The 15,574-nt window shown below is 44.3% G+C and overlaps 1 protein-coding gene across 1 annotated transcript in view; it reads right to left on the reverse strand.

Moving 5' to 3' along the window:
* The window catches only part of LOC130876709 (protoheme IX farnesyltransferase, mitochondrial), a 113,826-nt gene extending 98,601 nt beyond the window's left edge, over window positions 1-15,225 (reverse strand). The window contains exons 1-3 of the mRNA XM_057773271.1: window positions 15,100-15,225; window positions 9,150-9,283; window positions 6,726-7,044 (exon numbers count right to left, since the gene is read on the reverse strand). Coding sequence (XP_057629254.1) covers window positions 6,726-7,044; window positions 9,150-9,283; window positions 15,100-15,142 — 496 coding nt within the window. The 5' untranslated portion in view covers window positions 15,143-15,225. The remainder of the gene's footprint in view (window positions 1-6,725; window positions 7,045-9,149; window positions 9,284-15,099) is intronic.
* Between the last annotated feature and the right edge of the window lie 349 nt (window positions 15,226-15,574).

Below are 15,574 nucleotides of genomic sequence, written 5' to 3' on the forward strand. Positions count from 1 at the left end.
TAGCATCTATGGAGACCCCAGGATACTGGAGATGCCAGGGCTTGGGGATGAACCACCAAGGACATTGGCAGGTGTACAATGGAGCTGGCCATAGCTTACAAGGTAAGTTGCTTGTACTTCAGATGGCAGAACTAGGGAGTGGGGTCTGCCCAAGTGCTTTACAACACAGAAGACCGTGAGTGAACCTCAGACATCAGACACTGAGCTACTTACGCTGCTGGACTTTGGCATGACACAACTGTGACTGTGCACTGGATCTTCCCTGCTGGAGTAAGAAGTATGTATCTTACTTTCTGATTTTACAGGAGCCCACAGCTGAGAGATTTTGAACTTTTCAAGAGATGTTAGATATTTTAAAGAAACTGAACTTTTAAAGTGCATAAATTTTATAGAGTGTGGGACTTTTAAAGTTATACTATGTTTCATAGAGTGATATTAACACATTTTGAGGGACAAACAAGAATATAAAATAAGAGGGCTGATCAGATGGCTCTGTGGTTAAGAATATTTCTGCTGTTCCAGAAGACCTGTGACCAAACCCTAAAGGCCACACTGCAAAGCTTACAAACTCTACTTCTAGGAGTTTAATGTCCTCTTCTGACCTCCGTTGGAACCAGCATGCAAGTGGCACACATTCACACTCACACAACCAGACAGAGAGATACGCACACACACAAATGAAATGAATCGTTTTAAAAAAAAAAACAAAAGCAAAACACAACCTAAGTAACCAAAATCAGAGTAAGTCTCACACAAAAAGGTGAGTATGATATTAAATTCTACAAGCTTATTTACCAAAATCTATAAAAGGACAGTTATTTTGACATAGTAAAATGAGAATATTTCAATCTTCTTTTTTAAAGCCTATTTATATTTTCTTAAAATAAATACTTAATAGTTACATAATTTAAAATACTACAGAAATATCTGGGAAGTATTATTAGCCATTATTGAAAATGTAAACCTCAAGGGATCCCTCTAACTCTGCAAGTAGGAAGGTATTACTGTGGGAGCATAGGTTGTTTGCACAGCTAACGCCAGAGACCACAGTAAGGACACAAAACAATCTAAAATGAACCAGCTCTAGCAACAGCTTCATCTATCGGTTCCAATAAACAATCTATTTAGTGTGCTGGCCTTGGGAAATGTAACTTTTCAGCACAGATGTTGGTCAGGAAAAGTCCTGTTTTTCATTGACCTACATTCAGTTGAAACTCATTGAGTCACTGCAGCCTCTTATGATCCTAATCCAAATAAAATTTCCTCACCCTGGTGTGGTGCTTGCAACAAGCTGCAACAACATTACTGTAAACAGCACAGCTGGCAGGGGCTCAGGGAGGCCTATGACTCCTTTATAAACTCAGTTTTACTTTCCTTCATATGCTTACTTGCTTGCGTGTGTGTGTACACTTCTTCAAATGACATTCACACCAGCAAAAGTTTGGCCCATGCCCTGGAAGAAGTGCTGAGGATTCGGGCTGCAGCTAGTCTGCCCTCCTACAAAGGAAATTGCAGTCTGATCAGTATATGGCCCTTCCTTGGCATATTATAGCACAAATAGAGGAAGCACAGAAAAGACTCATTCTATAATGTGACTGCAGGCTCTCAAAACTTCCTGCCTCAGCTGCCATTAGCTAGAAATGAGTTGTCTAAGATGTTAAAAGTCCAAGAGAAATCAATTTACATGTATCAGGAATCTCCTTAAAGAAATATTCCTGCTGACTCCAGGCTGTATGAATTCAAGTAATAAACTAAAAAGGAAAGTACAAGGTCAGTCAGATGAGAGGGCTTAGGGTCACTAAAGGGTGCTACTTCTTTAAATGAAAGAAGCAGAAGGAAATGGCTTTAATTCAATTAGTCACATGGGATAAATAAAATCATATGAAGAAAATTTACAACCCCATGTCTCTTCCATCTGTGGCTGTAGGTGAGGAAGCAGCCCCCTTTCCTCGGAACATCTTGTTTTTGCATGCCTCTCTTGTGTGGTCCAGGTTCTGCCCAGCTGCCTTTCCTGTGGCCAGCTGTCCTACCCCCCAGCTCCGGCTCTCAAGTAAGCAAGTTCTCCCCAGCACCAGTTAGACCAGAATGTCTGGGACCAAGTCTGATGCCTGGGTCCTGCCTCCATCAGGTTTCTGAGGAAAGGACTGATCACCTGGTGTTACATATAAAACATTTAGATCTCTGGGTCATGTCTTGGACCGAGGGAATCTGAGTCCCCAGCACAGTGCAAGGAATTAGCATTTTAACCATCATGCCACCAGTGCTCCTTCCCCTTTAACACAGCATACTAAAGAATAATTAAGATATTAAATCATTACTACTGGCTTAAGATTCCAGACTCAGGTTTTACATATTAAATTCCACTGTATCTAGAATGCCAACTCAGATAAACAACCACATAAGCCACATAAAAAGAAAAACAGTACAATAGCCAGAATAAAGAAAGTTGTAGCAAAACAATCCTGACCTTAGTCACCCTTTATTTGTTACTAATGAAATACTCATCGGATAAACTTTAAAAAAACGAGGTGGATTACTCAAAGCAGCTCCTGTAAGCATTTGAAGAAACGCTGCTTGCCATCTCCTGACTTTCCAGGCAGTGGGCACTGACTTCCTGTACCTTTCCAGGCAGGCTCCTGAGAGGTCCTCCTGCATGCAGCGTGGTCTGAGTCCTTCCTGTGGGGAGGGGTCTGCACCTCTGCCTGTGACAGAGCCCTGAATTGTTTCCCCCACCCTGACCATCTGCCTCCTTGCAGGAAGGATCATTACAGGCCTTTCGTAAGAACTAGAAGGAATGATCTTAAGGAATTCTGCCCTGTTCCCTCTGCTCTGCTCGCTCTACCTACCACCCCAATACCCGTTCTTTCCTGTGACCACACTGTTAACTCCATCTGAAGACCCCTAGTTCTTCCAGGATAGAATTCCATCAGACCCTGTCTTTTGAAGAGACTTGCTCAATGAATTTGCCAAAATCAAACTCACCTTTCCCCCATACTTCTTTGTTTTTTTTTCCTTTTCAAAGACAGGGTCTCACTGCACAGCCCTGGCTGACCTGGAACTCAGAGATCAGCCTGCCTGAGCCTCCCAATTACTGAGATTAAAGGAGTATCTGGGTGCCAATAAAACCTTATTTAAGGATATAGGAGACCGTGGCTAGTACGCCTGTGAGCCATGTCACCTTACTCCATTTCTAGTGAAACAGATACTAGATGACACCAGATCCTTACAGACTGAACAAACATGCAGGCATATCACAAGAGCCTTGAACGAGGACTTCATGAGCTATGGCAGTCAGCCCTCCCTAACCGTGAGTAAGACAGCACCCATCTGAACTCACCAAAAGGAAAAGGTAAGTGGGGCGGAGTAAAAGAAAACAACAAAGCATCACACACTAACCCAAAGCACCTAACAGCCACTTTCACTGCACATGGCTGGAGGGAAGACGATCCTTTTTTCTGTGACTACTGGGACCGGAAGTCACAGTGACAGAATCCTCGGCACAGCACTTCTGTTCAGTTTCTGGGGCTCTTTTAGCTCAGTTTTGTGGCCAAATAGTCAGGGCAGTGTTCATAATGGCAGTAATGGTTCAGGAGACAGAGGCAGCTTGCTTACATCCTAAGGCTAGTCAGCAAGCAGAGGGAATTCCAGCTAGAACGGGCCAGGCTGTACCTAACAGAGCCCACCCACAGCAACCCCTTCCTTCAGCGAAGCCACCTCTCAAAGGCCTCAGAACCTCCCAAGTAGTGCCACTGGCTGGAGACAAAGGATTGAAATAAATGAGCTTCTGGGAATCATTTCACATCTAAGCCGTAACATTCCTTGCTCCACAGGCTCATGGCCATCTCATAATACAAAATGTTCTCAGTCCAACTTCAATAGTCCAAAGTTGGGAGTAGGAAGCTCACTGTAGTACAGTCCACAGCAGCTGAGTTACATCAGTCTAGGTATCCATCAGTGGAACAGCAGATAAAGAGAACGCGCTAAGGATACACACCGTGCAGTCTTATTCAGCTAGAAAGAAGAATGAAGTCTTATCTGTAGAAAACGGATGGAACCAGAGATTGTGTTAACTGAAATAAACCAGACTAAGAAAGACAAACGTCATGTATTTTCTCTCATGAGATCTAGATACAAAATATATGTGAGCATTAAAGCAGAACTCTTGAGGGAAAGAAGAGGAAACGGTGGGAGGGTGCAAGTGAGGGCAACATGGTTTGAGTTCACAAACCCACCATCTGCGCAGCCAGTGTGTTGCAAAGGAGAGCTTTCGTCTGAAGACGCACAACTCAGCGCTGCCTGAAGCTTGCTTTTGACTTAGTCTTCAGATTTAGTGGCAACTAAGATACTTAAAACAGAAAGAAATTCACAAAGTGACCATCTCTCTCTGAGAAACCTAGAACTCGTTACCACCGTGGTTGAACAGTGTGACTCTACAACAGAGTATATGCCCACGTGACAACACTCGTCCTCCCAGCGCTCCCTACGTGACACCCAGGTCATACATCAATTTTCCCAGTGTGCCAGGATGCAGCAGGGTTCTTGGCTGTTGTTCAGGCTTTTGCTACTGCTTCTCATTCCCCTCATCTCCCTGCCCAGTAAACCCTCACTCACCTATACAATCTGCATGGACAGAAACAGTTCCCCTGGAAACACAACACATAGTCAGTAGACGCTTAAATATTTACCCGTAACTATTTCCAAACTCACCTGTCAGCACCCCCATTTGTAAGGAACATTGCTGGGTGCTTTAATACATTATACAATTAAAATTCTGAAATGATGTATTTATTTCCTCCCTTACAGATGTGTAAATTATCTCAAAAAGGTAAAGAAAAAGCACCTAAAACTCACTGGGAGTAAATGTCCAGCTAGGATCTCAAGACTGGACCCCATGCAGGTTTCCTGGATAGGCCTGGAAAATCTGACTAGAAATGGTAGCATGGGATAGGTAAGCCGAGATGCAAGAACTGGCCGTCACTACAGTACACTGCCTTAGAAGCAGGCAGAGTTGGAGCAGAAGGTAATGTAGACGCAAAGGCCTCTTGTATAGGCTAGCATACAGACTGGAAGTGGTCTCGGGAAAGCAGCTGACAGTTCTGAGCGGTGTGAGCTGCAGGTAGGGTAGAGGAAGACAAAGGGACAATTAGGGGGGAAAAAAAACAGGACTGGAGAGATAGTTCAGTGGTTAAGAGTACTGGCTGCTTTTCCAGAAGAGCATGGTTCAGTTCCCAGCACCCATAAGGCCACTCACAACCCTCTGTAACTCCAGCTCCAGGGGATGCCGCCCTCTTCTGACCTGTGGACGCCTGGCATGCATATGGCACACAGAAATCCACACAGGCGAAACACCTATATACATAAAATTATAAATAAATAAATCTCAAAAAGCAACAGCCCTGGATGTTCCTAACCTGAATTAGAATAGCAGTTGTAGAGGCGGAAGCACATTTGAGAGGCACTACCTTTGGTTCCACTCAGATGCTGGACTAGAGCTGAAAGAGACTGGCTTCTCAGCTGAGGAGAGAGTACTGCTGCCACTATTCCTGACAGGGACAGGAAGATAAGAGAAGTGGACCAATCAGCAGCCTAGACGTGCTAAATGACAATGCACAAAGAAGACCCTGCTGCTGACAGGAGTCACTTCTGAGGCTGAGCTCCTGAAAGGTCCCACTTTGTAGGCGACATCTGTATGGCTACAACGTATTGATACACCCAGACCTCCTGCAAAAACCACAAAGCACCATGGTGAACTCTTGCTTAGCTGGAGCGTCTCTATGCAGAAATAGACTCGTTCTGTTTGTTACCCCATAGAATACTTGCTATTCACACTCACTATGTCCATTCAACCCCACCCCACTACCAGCAAAAAGAGAATTTTCTTTAAGAGCATTTGGTCACTCAGGAAGGAAGCTGTTGCCTGAGATTCTTGGTGTCCACACCTTTGGAGACAAAGGGACTCCTTTCCGCCATTCTTCTCTGCTCAGTCTTCACTTCTGCTCATCTGGTGAGACTCTTATTTGCCACTTTCTGCCTTCAAAGAGCACCTGGTTTAACCTGATCACAGCTTGTCATACTGTCCCTTCACTTTCATCCAAGAAGAGGGAGCAGGTTTTCATTTGCGGGATAACCAGGACACTCTGAAAATAGCTGTCACAGAGCTGGATCTAACTCTAGCCATAAGATGACACAGGACCATGCTGTGCCTGATTCACAGGGCAGTTCATACAATAAACAACACTATTATAGGATAGTAGCTAACTGGATACAAGAAGATTGGATCTAATAGTGGAATTCGAAGGGGAAACACTTCCAAACATCCTTGGAGTAATCTAGTGTATAGCCCTACACACACAGGATAACCCAGAGGTCCCACAGGAAACAGAATATAGAGTAGCTAAAGTCCCCAAAGTCACCGTGGGCTTACAGTATGTAGCGCAGTGCAGCTTCCTGGACTCAGGTACTGCATTTTAAAAGCACAGTGACTGTAAACATAGCAACCATAAGAAAATAGGCAGGATAAACGTTTACTTTAATTCATATAAGGTCACTTTTGGCATAAAGGTTACAATGTACAACAATCCCCAATTCTGTGGAAGCAGAATTCAGAATATCCAAGTGGGAATCCTAATTAGAGAAAGAAAAATCTTGAATTTCAAAGTTTGAGGGAGGTAATAAATACAGCTCAGTAGAAATAAAAAAAAAAACAGTCCCAGAAAACCAGGTACCTGTGAGTTTGATCTTGGACAGTCGAGCCAAAATTCCGGGCAGATCGTCAGCGTGAAGTTTCATCTCTTTCCACTGCTTTTCTTCCTTTGTCTCTTTGGCTGTGTCGACAGCATGCTCTACTATGGAGGCAGCCTCCAGCTCCATCAACTCCTCATTTGGCTTCTGGGACAAAGGCAGGCTGGAGGCTGACAGAGATGGCAGCCCATCCACTTCTGCTCTAGCCTGCCCTGAAGACATGTGTTCAAGGAATGGAGAAGTTGCTGGCTCTGGCTTTGGTTTGACTCGCTGGCTAAGGCCCCTGTGCAGCTGTGTGACATACTAGACAGACAGACAAACAGCATGCGTTACTAAAAACGATGATGTCCCTTGCCAGCTTTCACTGCTGGGAAGAGCTTACCATGTAACGCCACACTGTTAGCACGGCATGCGATACAGTGTGTGTGTCACAGATATCAGCACTAAAAGACACGGAGCTAAAATTAATGCTTCGGCTATAGTTTTAAATTTGTGGTTTAGAAAAGTCTAGGAATCTACGTTCATGGCAAAGAAGAGCCATCTGTTACCGACTGACCTTTCTGAAGGCTGGGACTTTCTAATCTAAAGAAACCGTCTACAGATAAGCAAGGTCAGCTACTGAGTACCTGGCTCTTAAGCAAACAGTCTTGAGTGGAGTTCACTGGAAGGCGAGCAGGGCCGCTCGCGCTGCACTCAGGTGGGAGTGTGGGAAGAGGAAAGAACACCAGTTTTAGTCAGCTCCTATCACTGATGGGCAAAAACTGATAATTACTAAAAATATTGTGAGGGTTCTTATTTTTTATACTAATATATATTTCAGTTAATCTTCACAACAGTGTTTAAAGATAGGCCATCACTTATAACTCTTTTATTTATAGATGAGAACACCAAACTTCTAAATTTGACAAAACCAATATATTGGATTTTAGTAACATTTTGCATTAATTAAATTTTAAGTTAAAGTGGATGTTTTAAATGAAAGGGTGAGATGTTTCTAAATAGAACATTAGACTACGACGTGCTACTCTTTCATAGAAGCACTACGAATTTCCAGCTGTCTTACTAGTCCATGACCCTTTCCTAGAAGATTGAATCATGTTGCCACAATCTTTACATAGATACAGGCCTGTAAGAACCAGATACTCAGTGCCACTGTAAAAGCACTGGCAAATTAAAAAAAAAAAAAAAGAAAAGAAAGAAAGAAACTTTACTTAGTCCACTCAGTATTGTGTGTGTGTGTGTGTGCGCGTATGTATTCACTGTAGTGAGGTACAAACACAAGTCAAAGGTCAACCTTCAGTGACTCTCCTCAGGAGTCATACCCTTTTTTTTTTAAACATTTTGAAATTGTTTCTTTTTTTTTTTAATATTTTTATTTATTATGTATACAATATTCTGCCTGTGTGTATGTCTGTAGGCCAGAAGAGGGCACCAGACCCCATTACAGATGGTTGTGAGCCACCATGTGGTTGCTGGGAATTGAACTCAGGACCTTTGGAAGAGCAGGCAATGCTCTTAACCGCTGAGCCATCTCTCCAGCCCCCCCCCCTTTTTTTTTTAAAGAAAAAAAAAGATTTATTTATTTATTATGTATACAATGTTCTATATGCATGCATTCCTACAGGTCAGAAGAGGGCACCAGATCTCATTATAGATGGTTCTAAGTCACCATGGAGTTGCTAGGAATTGAACTCAGGACCTCCGGAAAAACAGCCAGTGCTCTTAACCTCTGAGGCATCTCTCCAGCCTAATCCACCTTGTTTCCTGAGACAGTCTCTTGCTGGACTTGGGGGCTCACCAAATGGGCTGAGATGGCTGGCCAGTAAGCCCCAAGGATCCTATGTTTGCCTCATTAAAACGGAGCTAACAGGTGCACACTTCTACACCCAGCTCTTTTCTGTTGGTTCTGGGGATCCCCCATAGATCCTCATAGTTGCAAAGCAAGCACTTTACTGACCGGACCATTTTACATTCCCTCAGAAGTATTTTTAAAGACTTTTCAAATGCACCAATGGTCTAAGAAAATAAGAGGATCCCACTGTTAAACAACTACTGTATTCCTGACATATTTACAGAACTTCAAAGAATGTAGAAAAGATGTGCCCTACCAGTTCAGCTTTTCCTAATTTTAGCCTGGTTGAAATATGCCATAAGTTTTCAATCTTTCTCCAAACTTAATCAATAAATTCAAGATCATATATTTAACCTCAATGCCAGAATTATTCTGGTTTCAGTTAAGAATAATCAAAGCAAGAGATTAAAGTTTTGGATAAACTTAAGAGAATACTAAATAAAAGCCTCTTTCAAACAATACTTCCTAAAACTTTTCTTCGAATAGGAATCTCTGCAATTCCCTCACCCAGAGAAAAGCAGAGGCGGAAAGCAACTGAAGGAAGGCTTCTACTTACCATGCGCTTGAGGAAGCTTAAGTGCTGGACCATGACCCACTGATTATTGGCATTCCTGAACAGACGTGTGACCCTGTGTGGCAATTCCTGTATAGCTCTTCTCTCTAGATACCAGACACAGCCTCCCACAGAGCCTGCAGCAAGGAGACGAAGAGAAGAAGGCATGTTGAAACGGTGGCTGCTCACTCAATTGTGCCTACATCAAAACCAAGCAAGATGCTGCTGTGTGGGGCTGGACTCCAAGCCACCGCTGATACCCACTGGTGGATAAGTGGCACTCATCAGCGCTAGACTTGGGTGAGGGATGGAAATGTCACCTTCACATCATTCTGCTTACAAGAATTCAGAAGACTACCACACTGTAGATGTTTCTAATACAATGCAATGAGTTCACTTTTTATAAAGTAGAAAGGGAAGCACTCATCTTTTCTCACTAAATGCTGGTAAACTGAAATGAAGGTTTGCATTTCCTTTGCATAGTTAAAATAACTACAAGGAAGAGAAAATGATGTTCAGTAAAATACGACCGTCAACCCAGTTAGGAATGAGCTGCTTCTGTTGCACCCAAATTTGAATTCTAACTACTTTATTAAACCTCTCAAGTCAATAAATTCAGAGCTTATGTCAGGCACCACCCTTGTCCAGCATGTGAAAGCATATACGCTACAATTATCCCCTCGCTGACCCTCAGGTCCCCAGCCAATCTTTCCTAAAGTGTCTCCTCTCATGGATTCTACAACCTAAAGTTTATCCATGTTCTGTTTTCTGCTTCTTAGTTTTCTAGTGTGCTTCAATTTTCTATGTTTTGTGTAGTTATTTCCACTAAGTTTAAGCATTCCCTCCTAGAGGAAGGCTTGTAATACTCAAGAAGCTACAAACCTACAGGGCTCTGGAAGCTGAGAAGGTTTTAAGATTGGGAAGGGCTCCTCCCTGAGGTTATATATGCAGTCAAACAGTTGCAAGGTAGAACATGCAGGTCACACCTATACCCCTCTTGCTATTCCTACTCAAAGACTCCTGTGAGCTTCTACTGGAGCAGAGTTCTAGCAGGAGAGGGAAGTCATCCTGTCTTCGTGCATCTCCTTTCTTTTCCAACCCGTGTTTCACAGATTGTACCCCTAAACCTGCCCAAACAGCACCACCTCTGGGAACCGAGAGTTCAAATGTCTGTGCCTATATTCAAACCAGCATATATTGCTATCACAAACCTGCACATCTACTTTATCACGTCAATACTGCCTCATGACCTTCCAACAAAGCACATTACACACAACTGGATCAACATTGTTTACACTATTTCCTTCTATGCAATCTACTCTATCAAATTCTCAGTCTCTTACACTATTCTATCATGTTATATTGTGTTTTATCATAGTACTTCCTACTACTTTTTAATTTTTATTTAGTCTTCTCTCATATATTACATCCTGACCAGTTTCCCCTCTTCCTTCTCCTCCTACTCCCTCCCCTACCACCTCCCCTCTTCCCCAGAGCCACTCCCCAACCATTTCCCTTCAGCAAAGGGCAGGCATCCCAGGGATATCAAGCAAACACCACATAACAAGTTACATTAATACTAGGCACATCCCCACATATATGAGAAAACCCAGAGGAGGGAAAGGGTCCCAAGGGCAGGCAAGAGTCAGAAACAGCCCCTGCTCACACTGCTAGAAGTCCCACAAGAATACCAAGCTACATAACCATAATGTGTATGCAGAGAACTTAGGTCAGATTCATACAGGCTTTCTGGCTGTCACTTCATCTCTGTGAACCCCTATGAGCCCTGGTTAGTTGATTCTGTGGGATATATTTTGTGGTGCCTTTGATGCTCTTGTTGTAGGAGCTGCAGTTCGCTTCCTGCCACCCAGCTCCTGGCAGCCTGGCTAGCTTATGCCCCGAAATAACACACAAACTGTATTTTTTAAAACACTGCTTAGCCCATTAGCTCTAGCCCTTACTGGCTAATTCTCATATCCCGATCAACCCATCTCTAATAATCTGTGTAGCACCAGTCTTACCAGGAAAGATTCAGCATGTCTGACCTGGCAGCTTGCTTTATCGCATCTGCCCTGAAGAGCAGCTGTATGGCGTCTGTCTGAGGCATTTTACCTCACTTCCTCTTCCTCTCAGCATTTTGTTTTGTTTACTCTACCCACCTATGTTCTTGGGTGCCACGTTGGGCGCCATTCTGTTGTGGGAGCTGCGGGCTGCGTTCTGCCACCCAGCTCCTGGCCGCCTGGCTAGCTTATGCCCCGAAATAATTACACGAAAACTGTATTCTTTTAAACACTGCTTGGCCCATTTCTATTAAGGTGTGTAGCACCATGAGGTGCGCTTACCAGGAAGATTCTAGCCTACGTTCATCCTGGGTCAGAGCTTCATTGCGTCTGCCCCAGAGAGGAGAGGAAATGGCATCTGAGCTCATTTCCTCTTCCTCCCAGCATTCTGTTCTGTTTATTCCACCCACCTATGTTCTTAACCTATCAGGCCAAGCAGTGTTTTTTTTTTTTATTAATTAACCAATGACCTTCCTCTATCATGCTCTCACTCCTACAACCCTTCCTCCCCTCTTCCACAGGATTCCCCAGCTCCCCTAATGTTTGGCTGTGGGTCTCTGCATCTGATGATAGCACTTCTTCTTTTCAATGACTTATTTATTTATTTATTTATTATTTTTATGTGCATTGGTGTTTTCCCTACATATCTGTGGGAGAGTGTCAGATTCCCTGGAGGCAGAGTTACAGGCAGTTGTAAGTTGTCAGGTGGGCACTGGGAATTGAACCCAAGTCTTCTGGAACAACAGTCAGTGCTCTTAACTGCTGAGCCATCTTCCGAGTCCCATGATAGCACTTCTTAATGCAAACTGTTGAAGAATGCAGTCCCCTGAACAAAACAGCCTCCATCTACTTCAGATCTGCTACACCTGCTTGCAAAACTCCCTCAGGATCCAGCTTGCTAGCTTTGACCTTCCCTCATAGACAAGGCACTGGGGAGGGCTTGGACTCTCACCCGAGATTCCAGCCACTCCTCACCATTTGTTAGCAGTTCTGCCTTAATTGCATGTGGCCTCAGGGCTCAGAGGTGTAGAGTCAAAGGCTGGGAAAGGTTCACAGGAGGGGCACCGTCACCCACACTGGGGACAAACTTGCAAGAGCAGCTGCTCTGCGATCCCTCCACTCCTACCAGTAGCCTCTCACCCATGTTCTATAAGCAACGCAATAAACACATGGGTTCCCCAGGTTGAACACTGGTGGGATCATAATTTGGTTCTTCATTAGGACCTTATGATGAGGGAGTAGGCACTGCTCCCATCTCCCCAAGGAAAGAATTCTCTAAACACCATCATCATAGTGTTTAGTTCTTTAATGGCCATCTCTCTTTTAGTCACCTTTGCTACCACAGCTACTGGACACTTGCCAGATAATAAAGTGAAATGTTAGGTGACTGACAAGCCAGGTAGCCTTCCTCAACTGTGAGAATGAGCCCCGCCTCTGGAAACACAAGGCCATTATCTTAAAGAAAAGGTAAGCCAAATCCTCAAACCACAATTATGACATGCTCACTTTCAAATGGATGGATATGTGTTTGCCTTGGAACCACCTTGGAAATTCTTTCAAGATTAGGTGACCAAGTTGAAATTTTACAGAATGGCAGTAACAAAAATCCTGGGGGGGGGGGAGCAAGCAGAACATAACTTGGAAACTGAATTTGTAAATGATAACAACCCTTGGTTTAGTCAAAGTGTGTCATGTGTTCATGAACAAATACCTAGAAAATGAGAGCGATTTCAGGCCTGGGTAAGCACATGTACATTTTAAGCTATCTAAGGCTTACAACAGATGCATTCAAAATCTGGAGAGTTGGTCCTATCACCATTATTCACTATTAATACTGGGGCTTTTTTTTTTTTAAACAGCTAAGGAGACAAGTGGCTTGAAAGTTCCTGAAGCTTACTTCATGGAAATGAAAACAATCTGAACTTTTCTAAGCAAACTCAGAAGTACCTGCTAACAACCCTAAGGATCTTTCTCTACCAACCTCCCCATCAAACTTCTGAGTGGGATCTTGCATAGACCCCCAAGAACAGGAAGGTATGCCCAATTTTAGAACAGGAAGGTATGCCCAATTTTAGCAACTAAGCTATTAGTCTCCTCTATTCCACCATTCCAGAGACCAAGCCTAGAACAGCAGGGTCATATGCAACCTGTGTCCTACACTGTGAGGCTCATGATCAAAACAGAATTGTCCCACATGGAGCTGAAATGTAGAACAGAAAAGTAGAAAGAAAGGCTTCTCCGAGGAACATATACAGGAGAAGCTTCCAGACAGAGAGAATAGTCAAGCAACAAGAAGAGCTGAGTCCTCTGAAAATGAGTACCAACGGTCAAGATCAAGGAACACTCACAGCAGGAATGACAGAAAGTAACAAAGTGACTCAAAAAAAGACTCATAACCCACCTACCCCCAAAACCCAACAACAACAACAACAACAAAAAAACCCATAAACTTTTCAGTATGGAAATTGGCAGTCATATAAAAACAGAGGTATCCAAGGAGTCCCTATTACTTATCCCCCAGCTTCAACAATTACCAAATACTGCCCAACCTTACCTCCTCTACCCTCCCTTCCAATTGCCACCCTATTTTATGAGCCAGAAGGGACCTTTGAGATCATCTCTCTCAGTTACCTCAATAATAGTAAACTCAAATGATCTGCATTGAGATCACACAAACCCAGGGGAGAAAAGAACTTACTGCAACCTCTGTTAGCAAAACAGCTAGTCAGACACCGTGGGCAGCTTGTATCTGACAGTGAGGCCTACAAAATATTTCTGGGATGTGAGAAGAAAGTTTTTGACTTCTACTATCTTGTCTCTCATATGGTCGACCTAGTTATCATCCCCAGATATTAGCAACAACACCAATCTCCTCTTCAAATATTTCTACCAGAACAATCTCATTCATTCACAAGTGATTGAGCATTGTCAATGTACAGAGGAACTTCTCTGGGCATGAAAGATAAAGGGGTGAATTACAGAGAGAGGCAATCTCTACCTTCACAAAGTATGTGTCTAATTGGGAGAACCGTATTAAGTTGATGTACATCTGGACTGTGTGTGTGAACAATTAAAGTATGTCCTAGCCATGATAAATTACGGTGATACGAGAAAAGAAAGATAAAGGCTCCTATTTTAGGTAGAGTGCAGAAGTTGGCCTCTCTGAAAAGGTAAGATATGAGACCTTGGTCTTCCCGCAGGGCAGGGAATTTGGACTGCTCTTCAGTATCGAGAGGGAGGGGGAATGGAGTGGGGGGAGGAGAAGAGGAGTGGGGATAGGGGGAGGGAAGTGGGGGGAGGGCAATATTTGGGAGGAGGGGAGGGAAATGGGAAATGGGGAGCAGGTGGAAATTTTAATTAAAAAAAGAATAAAAATAAATAAATAAGTAAAAAAAAAAAAGAATTTGTGATACATAAATATTTATCAGAAGGACTTTTTAGAACGGAAAGAGCCATCCTGACGGCACAGGGCTAAGTCTCAATGGGATTCAGCCTGCAGCTATTATCCTGGTTATCACCTTGACACTTCTAGCTGGAAGGAAGCTCCTCCATGGGGGGCAGGTGCACCTCTTGTCATTACACGGCAGTGGCTAGGAAGCACGGCTCTCATAAGCTCCAGGCTTGTGGAGCCCCCCGGTTCACCCTGCCTGCCAGCTTGCACTGTTTGAAACTCCAAAGAAGCACAAGACACCAAACGTTAGGGACCACCTGGCCTACGGCACAAAACTGGTCCACATCTCCGTGGCCTCGTCCCTTCAGGTTACCCCAAAGGTCACCTCCCTGCCAGGTGACAAGCCAAGGGCTTCCAAGGTTGCAGCCAGCTAGAACCAAGATCTCGCGCGTGGCAAATAGACAAGAATTCTCCCGCGATTGTTCCCGGTGGGGTACAATACCTGTGAGGAGGCGCGAGGAGAGGGTGTGCGGGGACGCGGCCATAACGCACCGGTGCAGCTGTCCCCGGGAGCCCCGTGTCCTCTCACCTCACCGGCTCCAGGGCGCCGCCATCTTGTTAGCCCGCCCTAGGAATGAGGCGGGACTTCCTGTCCGTCACGTCCGGTGTCCCGCGACAGTGAAAGCTCGGCGGCGGATGCTTGTGGGCGTACGGGGTGTCTTCACCTGCAGCTCAGGTCGAGACTGGGTGGAGGTGACTCTCCGGGGCGCCCGAACTGCCCGAGCGCGCGGACAAAAGAGCGAGTAGTGGTGGGGTTAGGGCTGCAGAGTCGGTCCCGGATAGGCTTGAGAGTTGAAGCCTCCTGAATTGTCCTCCAGGCTGCTGTTACACAGCCTCCGGCTTCTCGTGTTGGGGTTTGGTTAAGTAAAAGAACGAGGAAGGAAGGAACTCCTTAAGCAGAAGAGCGAAAGCGATGA

Source organism: Chionomys nivalis, chromosome 7 (assembly GCF_950005125.1).
Source record: "Chionomys nivalis chromosome 7, mChiNiv1.1, whole genome shotgun sequence".
In the NCBI taxonomy this organism is placed as follows: domain Eukaryota; kingdom Metazoa; phylum Chordata; class Mammalia; order Rodentia; family Cricetidae; genus Chionomys; species Chionomys nivalis.